At 48.7% G+C, this 15,512-nt stretch overlaps 1 pseudogene and 1 gene segment (V, D, J or C); both read right to left on the reverse strand.

Annotated features, from left to right (window-relative positions):
- Nucleotides 1-1,355: 1,355 nt before the first annotated feature.
- On the reverse strand, nt 1,356-6,318 carry LOC123810942 (annotated as a pseudogene).
- Nucleotides 6,319-9,279: 2,961 nt separating this feature from the next.
- LOC123810845 lies at nt 9,280-13,980 on the reverse strand. The segment is given in 3 exon segments: nt 9,280-9,317; nt 13,414-13,749; nt 13,853-13,980. Coding segments are annotated over 3 exon segments (435 nt in total).
- Between the last annotated feature and the right edge of the window lie 1,532 nt (nt 13,981-15,512).

The raw sequence follows: 15,512 nt of genomic DNA on the forward strand, positions 1-15,512 counted from the left end.
AGCAGCCCCTGCATTGGGTAAGAGCTCCCCAAGGGCATCCATGGGCTCCAGCACACAGAACCCCAAGCCTCAGCACCGTAGCTCAGTAGCAGGTAGCCAGCTGCTCTCCCCGTGAAACAGTGAAGGTTCAGGTTAATCCCAGTGAGTAGGAATGAAGGGCAGCGATGGTTCAGTGAGTCCCTGTGCTGTCCCACGAGGAGCATGTTCCTGTGATACCTGTGAAGGGAGCTGTCCACCTTTTGGTGTCTCTGGGACACACTGGAAGGAGAGTACTTGTCTAGGGCCACCCATAAATACACAAACACTAATGAGAACTGATCAACAAAAAAAGGTCCATGCATAATTTTCATGTTATCTGCCACTGCAGATAAGCAAACCTGTCCTCACATGGTAACCCTATTGTGCCGCTGCTCTTTTGATAATCTTCTAAAATCATCTATCAGTAGTAACTGAAGTCACGCATGCATCCAAGTTTCAAGAGGGAACACACATTGATTTTACATGATATTGTAACATGTAATCACCAAGAAATCTCCTAATGTTTTAAGTGAATTTATGATTTTTGCATTGGGCCCCATTCGTAGACTTCCTGAGGTGCAGTCAGCCCGAGGACCACAGTTTGGATTCTCCTGGTTTATAGGCTTGATGAGGTCTCTGTGTAGGTCCTTGTCACCTCCTCACAGCAGGCTGGGATTCTGAGTGTAAAATTCACTTTCTTACACATCCAGCTGAAAACAACCTGAACAAGATCATTCTCAGCCATTTGGAGCCCGACTGTGTTGCACACCCTGTCCCCTGCGCTCCCCACCCACTCACCACTGACAAGGCCAGCCCTGGGACCACCACTGTTGTCACAGGGATGCAGCCCTGCAGCTCTCTGATCCAGGGATGCCCAATGAACCACTGAGTGACAACTGTAGAGCACTCATTCCTCTCTCTGTCCCCCTCCCCAGAAAGTCCCTGGGCTCTCCACACCTGGGTGACAATGTCTGGAAGAGATCTTGAACTGAGAGTTTGTCCTCACACAACCTGTACAAGTACGGTTCAAACAAGCTCCCACTGGGCCTCCACCGGGGTGCGCTGACACCTTCTCACTGTCCCCTGACAGCCTCTGTCTCAGTCCCCATGCAGGGCAGCCCACACTAAAGGCAGAGGTCACATAAGGGTATGAGCACCAGGAGGTAGAGCACAGGCTGTCTGGTTGCTTGTCTGCCTTCTGACATCCAGAGGTTCATACCTCTCACTCACCACATGCACTTTCTAGGGCTTCTGTTCAGCTTTGCACACATAAGAAACGGCGGAGCTGTGGCTGATGCTCGGGGCTGATACCTCACTCCCCCCCTGCATGTGTCACTCTATTGATGGTCACTGTGCCACAGAAAACAGTAGTACTCAGCCTCGTCCTCAGGCTGGGCCCCCGACAGGGTCAGGGCAGCTTTGCCCCCCAAGGAGGGAGCCTGAGAACCGGGCAAGGGTCCAGGAGTGTTTATTGCTGGTACGATGAATCAGTGTGGTGAGGACTTGGCCAGACTTCTGCTGGATCCAGTATGCATAGAGACTGCTGGTTACAGCTCCAGTGCTGGAGGCACAGGTGAGAGTGACTGTCCCTCCTGGGGACACAGTCAGGGAGGGGTCCTGAGTCACTAGAGCCTGAGACCTGGACCCTGAAAGAAAAACAGTCACATGTCAGGAATGAAGAGTAAAGGCAGAAGGACCCTCCCAAAGGCTGGTCTCTGAAGTGTCCCTGGACCTGGGCAGAGGGTGAGGAGGGGGAGCAGGAGGACCAGAGTCCAGGCCATGGTGGACACTTTCCAAATCCCCTGGCCTGAGGCTGGGGCTGCTCTCCCGGTGTTCCTTTATCTCCTCTTCAGCGCCCTGGGTGAGGGGTGTGTTTACTGGGGCATTATGCAAATGGGAGCCCAGAGCACCATCCAGTTCTGGGTCCGGGGGCCCAGTTTATAGTTCTACTCTCAGGAGGAGGCTGGGCTTGTTGTGAGCTCTGAGTCTCCCCCTTGAGAGGAAGCACCTGCTGTCTCCTCTAACTGAGGCCATGGATGTGGGCAAGCGGCCCATTGAATTAGAACCATTTGGGTTGGTTTCAGGCCTTGCAGCTCTGAGAAGACCCACAGCGCCCCCTGGTGACGTCCTTCACAGATGAGTCATGGTGTGGGAGCTGTTCACTAGGAATTGTAGCCCAGTTTTCATTTCAACAGTCAATCTATAAACATACAACAAACAAATAAAATAATCGATCAACTTTATGTATTCTTGATCCCTCCATTGGTTTATGAAACTTCATTGTTGGTATTTTTTAGTTCTACATTTCCACTTGGCATCTTTATCATGTCTCCTATTTGAGTTACTGTCCCTTTTCATTTCTTCCAAGAATGTCTGTATTTGCTGGTTATATGGATTTTATGATGATTGCCGAAGAAATATGTCACATAAGTTAATTATCTAAGTCATTTTTGTGTTGGTTTTAGTAGACTTTCTTGGTTTCCTCAAGTTTTCATTTTCCTGGTTCTAGATAAGGCCAGTGTTATTTCTTACCGGGTCCAGGACATTGGGAGACTGCATTAGGGGCCCCTGTGTCCCATTTCCTCTGTCTTCCACTAGGTCATCTGCCTGCTGAGCTGCAGCACAGAGGTGAGGGGGTGGATGTTCAGCTCCCTCTGGCCCAGCAGAGGTGGAGCACTGACTCCCCTGCTTTGACACCTTCCTGGGGACAGTGGGGCTGTGACTGTCACCGGTTGGTTCCTTTCAAGTTAGGGTGAGTGTTGAGCCCACAGCCAGGCCCTCTGAACTCAGGGAGGGAAGCACAGGGAGGAGGGGAGGTGCTGTGCTCAGCAGGCTGGCCGCTCAACTCTCCACTGCATCCCTCCAGGGCAGCACTGACACAAGGAGGGTTGCGGGCCCCTGCATGGCCCACTGGTCTGCCTCCCATTCCTTACTCAGAGCTCTGAATCCCACTGGGCAGTCAAGGCTTAGCTCCTCACCATCTCCTGTCAGTATAAGCAGGGGCGCTGAAATGCACAGCTCCTCTGCCCTCTACCCCCTCATCCAGTCTCATTGCTGAGGGGTAAGGTTGAAGTTCAGGTTCCCACTGGGCAGCCAGAGTCATGAGTGGGAGAACTGGAGTGCTAACCAGCCTCAACTGGCCCTACCTGGCTAAGGCTCATTGAGTCTCTAATGGGAGGGAGTCACCTTCCACTGAATCACCCACACTGCCAAGTGGCAAAGGGACACTGCCAGCTTGTGCTGGGAGGGAATGAAGACCAACACCCTGGCCCTTACAGCTGACATCTCTGGATGGGGGTGCAGGTCGGGGGTTCTATAGTGTGGGAAGTCAGTGGGGGGGTGTCCTCCCAAAGATTTTCTCTGGTTAGGCATCTGATTCCCAGGTTCTTCAGCTAGAGAGAAAGGGTCTTCTAGGAGCCTCTATCCATCTATCTATCTACCATTTTGCTTGTATCTTAGTTGTTTGAAACCTTGAGTTCTCTGCACCTATCTGCTGTGCCTACAGGGAGGTAATGAGGACCCAAGGACTCCAAACCATTGTGTTCCCCCAGTTTGAGAAGGTAGGAAGTCAGCCTTCTTTTCACACTGGAAGTCTACTTCTGCTTTGATTTACTAGGTCCAGTGTATGTAAGATTTCCTTGGCCCCAGAGACCAGAGAAGGAGACTGAATGTATCAGGCCATCAGGAGTTCATTAAGGGAAGTCACACTCATGGTGCGTTTCAGGCAGAGACAGGACCCCTTGTATTTGCTCTGTGCCTTCCACCACCACTTCCAGGCTATCTATTGAGTCTTCCAACCACAGAGCCTACCTGCTAGGAAATGAATGTGTCTTTAATTTAAGGTGGGAGGGCACCCTCAGGTGCCACCATCTCTGTCACCAGAGCTGGTGTAGAGACAGATAAAGACAAGGGAGGAGCACAGTCTGTGTGTCTACTGGGAGTGGGGAGGTGCAGCAGGAGTTAAAACAGCAGGTTGGCTTCCAGATGGAGTTGCTTTGGCTGCACAGCCAGGAGCTTATACTGGAAGAGACTGTGGGAACAATGGGGCTCTTCACAGGGACTCAGTTCTGAAATTCTCATTCCATTCATTCTATTCCATTCTAGGAATAGAATCCTAATGGTTTATTTCAGCCCTTGGATGAATGAGAGGCTGTGCTTTTCTGGTTCTGCAGAGATTATGTATATATAAATAAGTGGCTAGGAAACATGATTAATATTTTCATATAGTTTTTACTTTTTTATCATTTGAAGTAGATACAAATGAACATAGAACACGTGGCCATGGTTTACATGTGAAAGGTTGACTGTCTGCTCAGGAGCCTGGCCCTGCACAAGAGGTCGGCCTTGGACTTCACCTTCCCAGGAGAGAAGGGACTGTATCTTCATTCCTGTGTCAGTGTTTTCAAACTTTTCATTTGGCAATAATTCTGCACTGACAGGAAAACAGGCATAATAGAAACCTTTTCTGTGCCTGTCATTCACATTTTGTCTAGCATTATAATCTTGCAAACCTAAGGTTATCTTTAAAAACTAAGAAGCTAACTTAGGTAAAATAATATTAACTATATTCAGGTTTTATTAAAATTTCACAAAATTCCCATATATATACTTTTTCTGTTTTAGAACCATTCCAAGAATCCAATAATTCAGTAAACATTACAGAAAACAATCACACTCAAATATATATATTTCTAGCTTACTAGATGTAATGCTTTTTTTAAAAAAAATTATTGTGTGTTGCCTTGATATGAAGGTTCTCTGAGAAGACTTTTTAACAAAGATGAGAAGTGCTAATAAAAGGACAGGTTCACTCTCTGCTGCTCCCCTCACAGCCCAGTGCCGGGCGCCCTGGGGAACGGGGTGTGGAGACACCACCTGAAGCCCCTCCCCTGTCCCTGTGCCTGGGGAAGTGGCCCAGGGCTGGGAGGAGTGTTTCTGGTAGCCACTTCTAAACAGGTGGCCTCTCAAAGCATCAATATTCATGTAAGTCATGGAAATCCTCTCAACTTGTGGTTGTAGTTTTCACTTTAAAAACAAGGAATAAAAAAAATTAAGTCACAGTTTTCATTGATGACCTGAAATTTTAAACCTGTTTCTGAACATTTCTGGATTTATAAAGGTTCGTTTAGGAGAGACTGTGACCTAGAATTTAACTTGAGTAAATTTGAAGCAAAAGCGTTTAGGAATAATTTTAAAAAAGCAAAGGTAGAGGAAGTTCTCAAACTTTAGTGTTGCTAAAAAAGTCTAACTGATTTGTTAAAACACAGATTTTGCTCACACACACACAGATCTGACCCAGCAGGCCTAGTCAGGGGACCAGCATCACCTGCAAGCTCCCAGTGATACCCTCACTTAAATGCTAATAAAACCCTCACAAGGTCCACAGGGTGAAATCAACATGAGAGTAAATCCTGTTAAAGCTCCTGGAACACAGGCAGGACTACAAGGGCAGTGGGGGCTCTGGGTCTCTCTGATTGTTAATGTGTCTGCCCTCAGCCCTCACCCCATCATTGTTCTAAGGACAGGGGAGGAGAGGAAGCCCATTGTGCCAGGGTCACATGGGACACATGGGCACACCCTGGAGGAGACTGGAGGAGGCACGTGGAGAGGAGCCACTGCACATGGGAATGGGGCCCTGGAGCCCCCTCTACTTGTGTGTGTTGACCGTTTCCACCCTCTCTCTTTCCATCTGTCACTAAAGCTGAGCCATTCTCAGAACATGAGGTTCAGGTTGCACTTCCCCATGAGATCACATCACTGTGTAAGACTCACCACTCACGTACAAACTACAGTAATAATCGGCCTCATCCTCAGGCTGGGCCCCCGTGATGGTGAGGGTGGCTTTGTTCCCAGAGATGGATCCAGAGAAGCACTCAGGGACCCCAGAGGGCCGGCGGTTTGTTTCATAGATGAGCATGCGGGGAGCCTGGCCTGGGGTCTGCTGGAACCAGATGGGGTAGTGACTACTAGAGATTGACCCAGAGCTAAGGCCACAGGTGAGTGTGACTGTTCCTCCTGGAGACACAGACAGGGATGGCTCCTGGGTCACCACAGTCTGAGAATCCACACCTAAAACCAAGAGCAGAGAGACAGGGGTTGTTATGGAAGATAGAGTAATTATGAGACCCTGCTTTGCTGTGTCCCCCAAGAATGCAGAGTCCCTTCCTCTGACCTGAGCTGAAAGCAAGGAGCCCCAGCAGGAGAACTGTCCAGGCCATGGTGGGGACACTCATAGGACACGGCCTCCTCAGGCTCCTGGGCTGGAGGGTGGTGTCCTTGGGGCCTTTTCATGCCTCCCAGACCCACTAGAAGGAGAATGTGCTTCATGCAAATCAGCTTCCTCTGTCTTGCTGCCCCGGTGTCACCCTGAAGTCCCCTGGGGAGATGTGGAAAGAGGCAGATGCTGGCACCCCGCACAGAGAACAGTGACTGAGACACTGAGTGAGGGGGCTGGATGTCTTCCACCCAAGCAGCTTCCCAAGTTCCCGGGGACCTCGGTCCTTACTTCCCCTCTGGAAAGGGGGAGGACTGAACAGTGACCTGTGTGTGGTCTCACCCTCCTGCCCCAGTGGCTTTGTTTCTCCCAAACCTAACCCATCCTTCTGAACATGTTCTGGCCTCTCTAGTAAAACCCCTTCCTGCCCTCCCTGTGGGTTGTTAGCAGGCCTCCTGCCTCCAGCACTGAGACCACTAGGGAATCGCAGAGCTAGTGTCAGGGGTGTGAAGGGACACGAGTCTCCCACCGACTCAGCCCTGTCAGCTCTCTGGGTGCAGCCATCAGGGGACCAGGGCTGGAGCTGTCTCCCAGGCGTGGGTGCCAGCTCCCCTCAGCTCTCTGTCGTCCTAGTGCACGGAATATCCTCCACATCGCTGCCTTTGAGGAGAAAGGCAACAGCATCGCCATTACATTACCAGATTTATCCCAACAAACAAGGGATATAACAAAATAAGAAAAATATGCCTAATAATTAAAAACAAAACAAGAGAGTCACACGGTGCCTAGACTAGTTGGTGTGAGCACCACGGGGCATTTTAACCACCTGTGTCCCCACTGTCCCCTGTGGAGCAGAAGGAATGGACAGGAAGGAGGGAGACTTGGGGGGAGGGAAGGTGGCAGGAGCAAAGTTTTTCCAGTATTTGGTGAAGATAATGCCCTCAATTGTTTTCATTGCAGTGTGAAATAAAAACTATGATTTCATATTTATTTCTTAATTGCCAGTAAACTGATTAATGAAATTTGCACTTTTTATTCTCATCATTGTGTTAATGATGCTCAACTTATATCAGACAAAATGATTCCTACTTCAATATGATATGCCTATGATAACCAAATGTGTACTGTTTGAAATAGGGATAATTATATAATTATATGTGCCTATATGTATTTTGAAATGAGGATGTAAAACTTAATATAAAAATAAATCCTTTGAAAAGTAATTGAAATATCTCAAAATATAAGCCTCATCACTTTCCATAATCATTGGGAATTAATGTCACTGAAATAAATGGGAAATAGACCGGCAAGACATATAATCTAAATATTGGGTTGGCCAAAAAATCCATTGTTTTTTCCATAAAATGAAAGACATGTTTCATTTTCACCAATAAGTGTTGATTTGGATATTTTGAGTACGTCAGCTATCTCCTGCTAATGGCTTCCGTGGGTAGAGGCCAAGGGTGCTGCTAAACATCTTCCAGTGCATAAGACAACCCCACAGCAAAGAATTATTTGTCCAAATATTAATAGTGCTCAGAAAGTTTTCAAACCATGTTTGACATGTTTGATCACTCACACCACCTTCTCCATACACTGCACAAATATTTTATTTTGCATTTCAGTTGCGCTTTAACCTGTATTCAAATAATAAAGCGTACTACACTGAAAATGTTGCATATCTTCTTCCATCATCATTATTAAAATAACTGCACAAATATTCACCAGTTTTGATGATTTTTAAAAAATATTTTATTTATTTATTTTAGAGAGGGAAGCGGGGGGAGAGAGAGAGAGACAGAGAAACAGAGAGACAGAGAGAGAGAGAGAGAGAAACATCAATGTGCGGTTGCTGGGGGTTATGGCCTGCAACCCTGGAATGTACCCTGGCTGGAAATTGAACCTGGGACACTTTTCGTTCCCAGCCTGTGCTCAGTCCACTGAGCTATGCCAGCCAGGGCATTTTGATGATTTTTCAATGCACGTTGATATGACAGCTGTCATAACACAATCTGACAAAATTGTTTCCAATGGAGTTAAAGACAACTAAGCACTACTAGAGCCATCGAACGGAAAAACTACATGGACTTTTTGGCTGACCCAGAAGATGACAGCACAAGGACTCCAGCATTTACTGTGGGTGTCCTCGTGAACACACTGGGTCCTCACAGCTGCCTGCAGGGTTCCTGACCTCTGGGGGGAGCCCTGAGCCTCCTTTGTAAACTGTCTCAGGTATTCTTGGGGCAGATCTGTTGAGAGCAGACCTCTCCTGTGGGGACAGTCTGGTTGCAATGAGGCACCAGCATTGAACTGAGGATGGCTAAATTTCCTAGGAGAAAATGCAGGTGTCCCAGCAGCCCATCACAATGCAAGAAGGAGCAGAACGCAGTGCCCCCTGGTGGTCCTTGGATGAGAGGACCACCCAAGGTCCTCTTGCCCAGGGGAGAGTTTTCTTTTGGGATGTGCTGTTTTATCCAGAAAGGACCATGCTGATGTCAGCACATTATGGACCATGGGCTGCAGTATCTATGAGTCCATTCATGACGTCCAGTTACACCAGCTCTTTCTCCTGTAGTGTGTCAGGGCACCGCCAGTAAGAGTTCTGCCATTCCTTCCTGGAATGGGGAATCTGATTCATACATTTCAGTACACCTTCATATTTGCCCTCCCTACAAATCCAGGTTCCCATCCTTCAGAATCTTCTCAAACACCCTCCTCAGCCCAAGTCCTTCCTGGTGGTCAGTGTAGATCTTTGTTGATATAACATGGGTTCTCCTAACTTGTCGAGGAATTTTTGCACCTATGCTCATAAATGTTGTCCCATAATTTTGAAATCTCATAGTCTTCCTGTTGGGTTGAGATATCTGGTTTTTCTCTAAACAGTGAATTACACTGGACTACGAGCCATCGCTTTTTAAGTCTTTGGAATAATTCCTTGTGTGTTTCAAGGACACCTGCTATGGAGCTTCTGACCCGGACTTTGTACAAGAGAAGGCCATCACTCATTTCATGTGCACAGACGTGCACACACGTGCACAGACCAGACACTACGTGTTGGCAACATTAGCACAGTCTGAACTGGACCCTGGAATTAGGGGCAGATGGTGGTAGAAGACTGGAAATATCCACTACTGAAGTCCAGAGGCCAGATGTGACAGGCAGTGCAAATGTCCCTCACGGACATCCTTCGCTCCCCCCAATTCCTCCCAGTGAAACTCCTTGTCCAGGGAGTGAGGAGGGTGAGGAGCAGAGGGATCTGGGCCATGATGGGGAAGCCCCAGCGCTCTGCCTAGTCAGGCCTCCTTGTAGGAACTGAGACTCTCCCATCTCCAAGGGTCTCTTGTCCTGTGTCCTGCAAGACTCATCAGCCTAGTTTCCTTATGCAGATTTGCTCCTGCTGTGTGTCTGTCCACCTGAAACTGTCTGTCTGCACATCAGGCAGGAACAACTCCTTCAAGGGGGAGATGGAAGTGAAGCAAGGGTGTGAGTGAGACCTCAGGGATCATGTAGCTCCTGGGGACCCTGGTGATGGCAAGTCACACACTGTGAGGACACTGCTTCCCTGAGTGGGCAAGATTCAGAAAAGAATTTTCCTACTTGTCTCGTCCAGGAAGGGAGTCCTCTCAGGTTCAGGCAACAGCACCCCCTACTGTCTCCACAGCCCACATGCTTCTGGCCTCCTGATCCTCCCAGCTGTCCTGCAAGGGGCAGTGGGGGATGACTTCTGCACTTGGATGTTATCTGATGTCACTGAATAAGGCAGTCCCTTGAGTAGGTCCCTGCAGTGTGGATTGGGCCCAGACACTGATTTTCCACATCCCTAATGACCTCTAAAGAGTTAAAAACAGAACATAGAGCACAGAGCTTGTTACTAGATATTTCAGGGCCACCTGGGAACACCTGTGCACTGCTCATTCTTACAGGTTAACTTATGTCCCTGCTGTTGCTGTGAGGAGGGTCTGTTGTCGGTCCCCAGCCCCCACTGCAGAAGTTGTGGCATGGATCCCTGTCTGTCCACCATACTAATCGTTATCTGGGATCCTGTGTTCTGCTCTTCCTTACTGCTCTGGGTTCCCATTGGCCTCCTTTGTCAGCCTGGTGATGCCTTACTTTCTTGTGACTGTCTAATACATTTCAGACATTAGAGTCTAAATACTATTTTCTTCAGTGCAAAGATTAATATAAAACAGAGAATCAAGTTTCTGTCCAGTGATAGGGCTGGAATTTATACAATCCATGCCCCAGCTCAGCATCAAATGACTAAGATCTATCCGACATCCTTCCTCCCAAACTACTAAAGAGGGAAACACATTGGAAGTCCTGAGGCTGAGCTGTGACAGTGAGCACTCGATGGTCTGAGAGCCTCTCCTCCATGGGAGGCTTTGCCCAGCCCAGGGAATGCAGGGGCCCTGCAGAGCTCTGATCTCAGGGGACAGGGAGACCCAGGTTCTGTAAGGACCCAGGGCTCAGGGAGCTATCAGGGGAGCCCAGGCTGGCGCAAGGAGACACACAGGGCCCTGGGCACTGGCCACCCGGTTCTCTGTCACACATGATGCACTTCTGTCCTCTTCCCCACTCAGCCACTGAGCAGGTACTTTGCTTTTTCTAAGAACAGAATTATGTTTGTGTTGGAGACCAGTGAACCCAAGGCATACATTTCCACTTACTTTCTAAGGGGAGACTGAGTTGAGGGCCGGCCCCCCAGCTTTAGTAGCACAAGAGACAAAACAAGCCCACGACTGAGCTGGTGTTGGTTCAGGGGCAGGGACAGGGCAGTGATGGATCAGACAGGAGAGGAGGGGGCAGATTTGATCACGTGTCCCCATGGAGCAGGAGCTCTCTGTGGCATTGGGGTTGTGTCCATCTCTCTAAGGATGAGCTTCAGCCTGAGCCTCAGACTGGAGCCCAGTGGTGATCACACAGGTTCTGGTGACAGACCTGGATCAGGACAATCAAGCTGAATCCCTGGAAGGTGCTTCTGTGCTGTCTCAGGTAGGAAAGCTGGGGCCCTGCCTGAGTGCCCTGGGAACAATTGCCATGGCAGCTCCTGTGGCTCTGGGTCTCCCAGTGCAGGAGAAGGTGACTTTGGATCTGGGTCCATCAAGAGCTTCACAGGGGATGTGACACAGGAACAGAGTGGGGAGCACCCATTCCTGCTGTCTTATAGACCAGCCCCCACCCTGGCCTGTTGGAGAGCTGCAGGAGGGTGTGGGAGGGGTGGGGGCACAATCAGTGCCCAAGGACTCAGGCATCCACTCCCAGGAGTCCCCGTGGTCCTCAGTGGTGTCAGATGTCAACTGTCAGAGTGTCTCATCCCTGGACCCACTTTACCCTGGAGCAGGCTTGGCAATTTCACAGGAAATATAGACCATCCTCGATCCTCTTCTGTTCCATTAAGAGACCTCCTGGCCCCTGGCCTGAAATTTGCCCGTGGACCAATCCTCCTCTCCATCACCTCACTTCTGAAGGTCCAGGTACCCAGCCAAGTGTCTGGGCCACTGTGTGCCTGGAGTTCCTCCCATCCTGTGTCCTTACCTGGCATCTCACCACCCTGTACTGCATCCCTGGGGCCCAGGGTGCTCAGGCAGCCTTAAGCTCAGGGACTGGGAGGGAGGCATGGGCTCTGCTTTGACCCCCTGGTTTGGTCTCCTGACATCAAGCCAACTCCATATGCCTCTCCTCCCTCAGATGCAGGCAGGTCACATGGACATGGAGCAGTGATTTCCCAGAGTTCTTACGTATTTTATTATTTTCTTACAGTTTCTATTTCTTTGCTGAGATTTTCTACCTGGTCATTCATTGTAAGCAGATGTAACTGAGTTCTCGCCATCAATATATAAATACATATAGGGATGATGATATTGAGTGTCTAAACACCATAAAGTAATCGTGTTCATTTATTTTGTTTTTTTTTCCATGTATAACAGGGAAGTTCAAACCTCTTATTTTACATGGTCAGATATTTATATTTATCTTTAAGTATTTCTTATTTTTTATTCCATTATAATTTTTTTTTATTTCGCATTTTTAAAATCCTTGCTCAAGGATGTGGTGATTTTGTTGATTTTAGACAGAGAGGACAAGAGAAAGAGGGGAGAGAGACAGACAGACACACACATGTGAGAAGGAAACACTGATATGTTGCCTTTCGTATGCTCTTCCACTGGGCGTCACACCTGTAACCTAGGTATGTGCCTTGTCTGGGAAATGAGCATGTGACCTTTTTGTGAATGTGATGATGCTCCAGGCAATTGAGCCACCCAGTGAGGACCAGTATAAATGTTTCTTTTTAAATTTATTGTTAACTTTTGTTTTCTTGTTAATTTGTGATGATTCCTTCTTAGTGTGAAATTGCTGCTTATTTCTGTAGGATGCTTTTGTATCTGAAAGCTCATTAAAACATTTAGCGAAGAACTATCACTGAGTCTCTGAAACTAGAAAAGCTGGCGTTTGGGCTGCCTGTCACCTACCAGACCCAATAAGCAGAGACGGGGATTGAATCTTTATGGGCAGCTTATCCAGATGGCTGGAGAGCTGAGCAGAGGGTGTGGTTGTACCGTAACAGACTGTCCTACACTTCCTTTAAATCCAGCCTTTTTATAACAGAGAACAAAGTGTGGTGAGGAGTTTGGAATTCAGGGAAAATTAGATTTAAAAAACCTACAGCATGCTCACCCTGAGGGTTAGCTGTGCCCCTGTCTCTGCCTGGAACACAATGGCTCAGAGGCCACCCTGATCACTTACTGTCTCTTGAGGAGCATGAAGGTCCGTGGCTGTGGTTTCCTGGAGTCAGGGTGGGCCATACCTGCAGTTCTCGAAACAATAGCTTTTCACGTGCATTAACAACTAGGCTTATTAACTAGGACCTTAAACTAAAATTTTCCCACTCCTGAGCTCCCCATCATTCCAACGGGACTCAGGGCTGGGCACGGCCAGTACCAATAACTAGGGAACGTTTCTCTCTAAAAGGACTCTCTGCCTCTGAGACAGGAACAGCTGAGACATAGTGATGATGGTGAGTCTCAATGAGAGATTGGGAAAGGTGAGATTGCTGTTAAGAGGAAGCTCAGGTCCTGTGTGCAGAAGTGACAACAGATGTGAGCCCTGCATTAGACTTGGTTTCAGGCAGAGCAGGGGTGAGGTTCCCTGGCAGGAGGTGCCCAGGGAGGTTTTAGTCTCACTTCCCTGTGACTCTGGAGCACTGTGCAAATTATAAGGGCTGCTGTAATGTAGAACACAGTAATAGTCCCCCTCGTCCTCAGGCTGGGCCCCTGTGATGGTGAGGACGGCTTTGTTCCCAGAGATGGATCCAGAGAAGCGCTCAGGGACCCCAGAGGGGCGGCTGCTTGTGCTGTAGATGAGCGTGCGGGGAGCCTTGCCTGGGTTTTGCTGGAACCAGTTAGCGTAGTTACTGGTAGAGACTGACCCAGAGCTAGAGCCACAGGTGAGTGTGACTGTTCCTCCTGGAGACACAGACAGGGATGGCTCCTGGGTCACCACAGTCTGAGAATCCACACCTAAAACCAAGAGCAGAGAGACATGGGTTGTTATGGAAGATAGAGTAATTATGAGAACCTGCTTTGCTGTGTCCCCCAAGAATGCAGAGTCCCTTCCTCTGACCTGAGCTGAAAGCAAGGAGCCCCAGCAGGAGAACTGTCCAGGCCATGGTGGGGACACTCATAGGACACGGCCTCCTCAGGCTCCTGGGCTGGAGGGTGGTGTCCTTGGGGCCTTTTCATGCCTCCCAGACCCACTAGGAGGAGAATGTGCTTCATGCAAATCAGCTTCCTCTGTCTTGCCGCCCCGGTGTCACCCTGAAGTCCCCTGGGGAGATGTGGAAAGAGGCAGATGCTGGCACCCCGCACAGAGAACAGTGACTGAGACACTGAGTGAGGGGGCTGGATGTCTTCCACCCAAGCAGCTTCCCAAGTTCCTGGGGACCTCGGTCCTTACTTCCCCTCTGGAAAGGGGGAGGACTGAACAGTGACCTGTGTGTGGTCTCACCCTCCTGCCCCAGTGGCTTTGTTTCTCCCAAACCTAACCCATCCTTCTGAACATGTTCTGGCCTCTCTAGTAAAACCCCTTCCTGCCCTCCCTGTGGATTCTTAGCAGGTCTCCTGCCTCCAGCACTGAGACCACTAGGGAATCGCAGAGCTAGTGTCAGGGGTGTGAAGGGACACGAGTCTCCCACCGACTCAGCCCTGTCAGCTCTCTGGGTGCAGCCGTCAGGGGACCAGGGCTGGAGCTGTCTCCCCAGGCGTGGGTGCCAGCTCCCCTCAGCTCTCTGTCGTCCTAGTGCACGGAATATCCTCCACATCGCTGCCTTTGAGGAGAAAGGCAACAGCATCGCCATTACATTACCAGATTTATCCCAACAAACAAGGGATATAACAAAATAAGAAAAATATGCCTAATAATTAAAAAACAAAAACAAGAGAGTCACACGGTGCCTAGACTAGTTGGTGTGAACACCACGGGGCATTTTAACCACCTGTGTCCCCACTGTCCCCTGTGGAGCAGAAGGAATGGACAGGAAGGAGGGAGACTTGGGGGGAGGGAAGGTGGCAGGAGCAAAGTTTTTCCAGTATTTGGTGAAGACAATGCCCTCAATTGTTTTCATTGCAGTGTGAAATAAAAGGTATGATTTCATATTTATTTCTTAATTGCCAGTAAACTGATTAATGAAATTTGAATGTACTTTTTATTCTCATCACTGTGTTCGTGATGCTCAACTTATATCAGACAAAATGATTCCTACTGAAATACTGTATGTGTATAGTAACCAAATTCGCATTTGATGCCATAGAGATAATTATGTAATTATATATGTTATATCTTGAAATGAGAAGGATCTAAAATTTAAGGTAAAAATAAATCATTTGAACGGTAATTGAAATATCTCAATATATAAACAACATCAGTTTCCAGAAGTTATTAGGAATTACTGTCCCTGAAATAAGTGAGAATCTGCCAGCCAGACATATCTGAATATGTGACAAAGGACCACAGCCTTGACCGTGAGTGTCCTCGTTAACACACTGGGTCCTACCCGCTGCCCTCAGGGTTCCTGACCTCTGGAGGGAGCCCTGAGTCTCTTCGGAAATTGTCTGAGACACTAGGGTTGAAAGCAGTTCTCTGCCGTGGGGAAATTGGGCTGCAATTGGGAGGGAGTGCTGAACTGAGGGTTGCAAGAATGAATATGAGAGAACTCGGGGGCCCAGGAACCCGTCACAATGCAGGAAGGAGTGGAGCGCAGCGCCCCCTGGTGGCTCTGGGGTGA

The sequence above is a fragment of the Phyllostomus hastatus genome, unplaced genomic scaffold (assembly GCF_019186645.2).
Source record: "Phyllostomus hastatus isolate PE091 unplaced genomic scaffold, TTU_PhHast_1.1 phas_scaffold_760, whole genome shotgun sequence".
NCBI classification, from domain to species: Eukaryota; Metazoa; Chordata; class Mammalia; order Chiroptera; family Phyllostomidae; genus Phyllostomus; species Phyllostomus hastatus.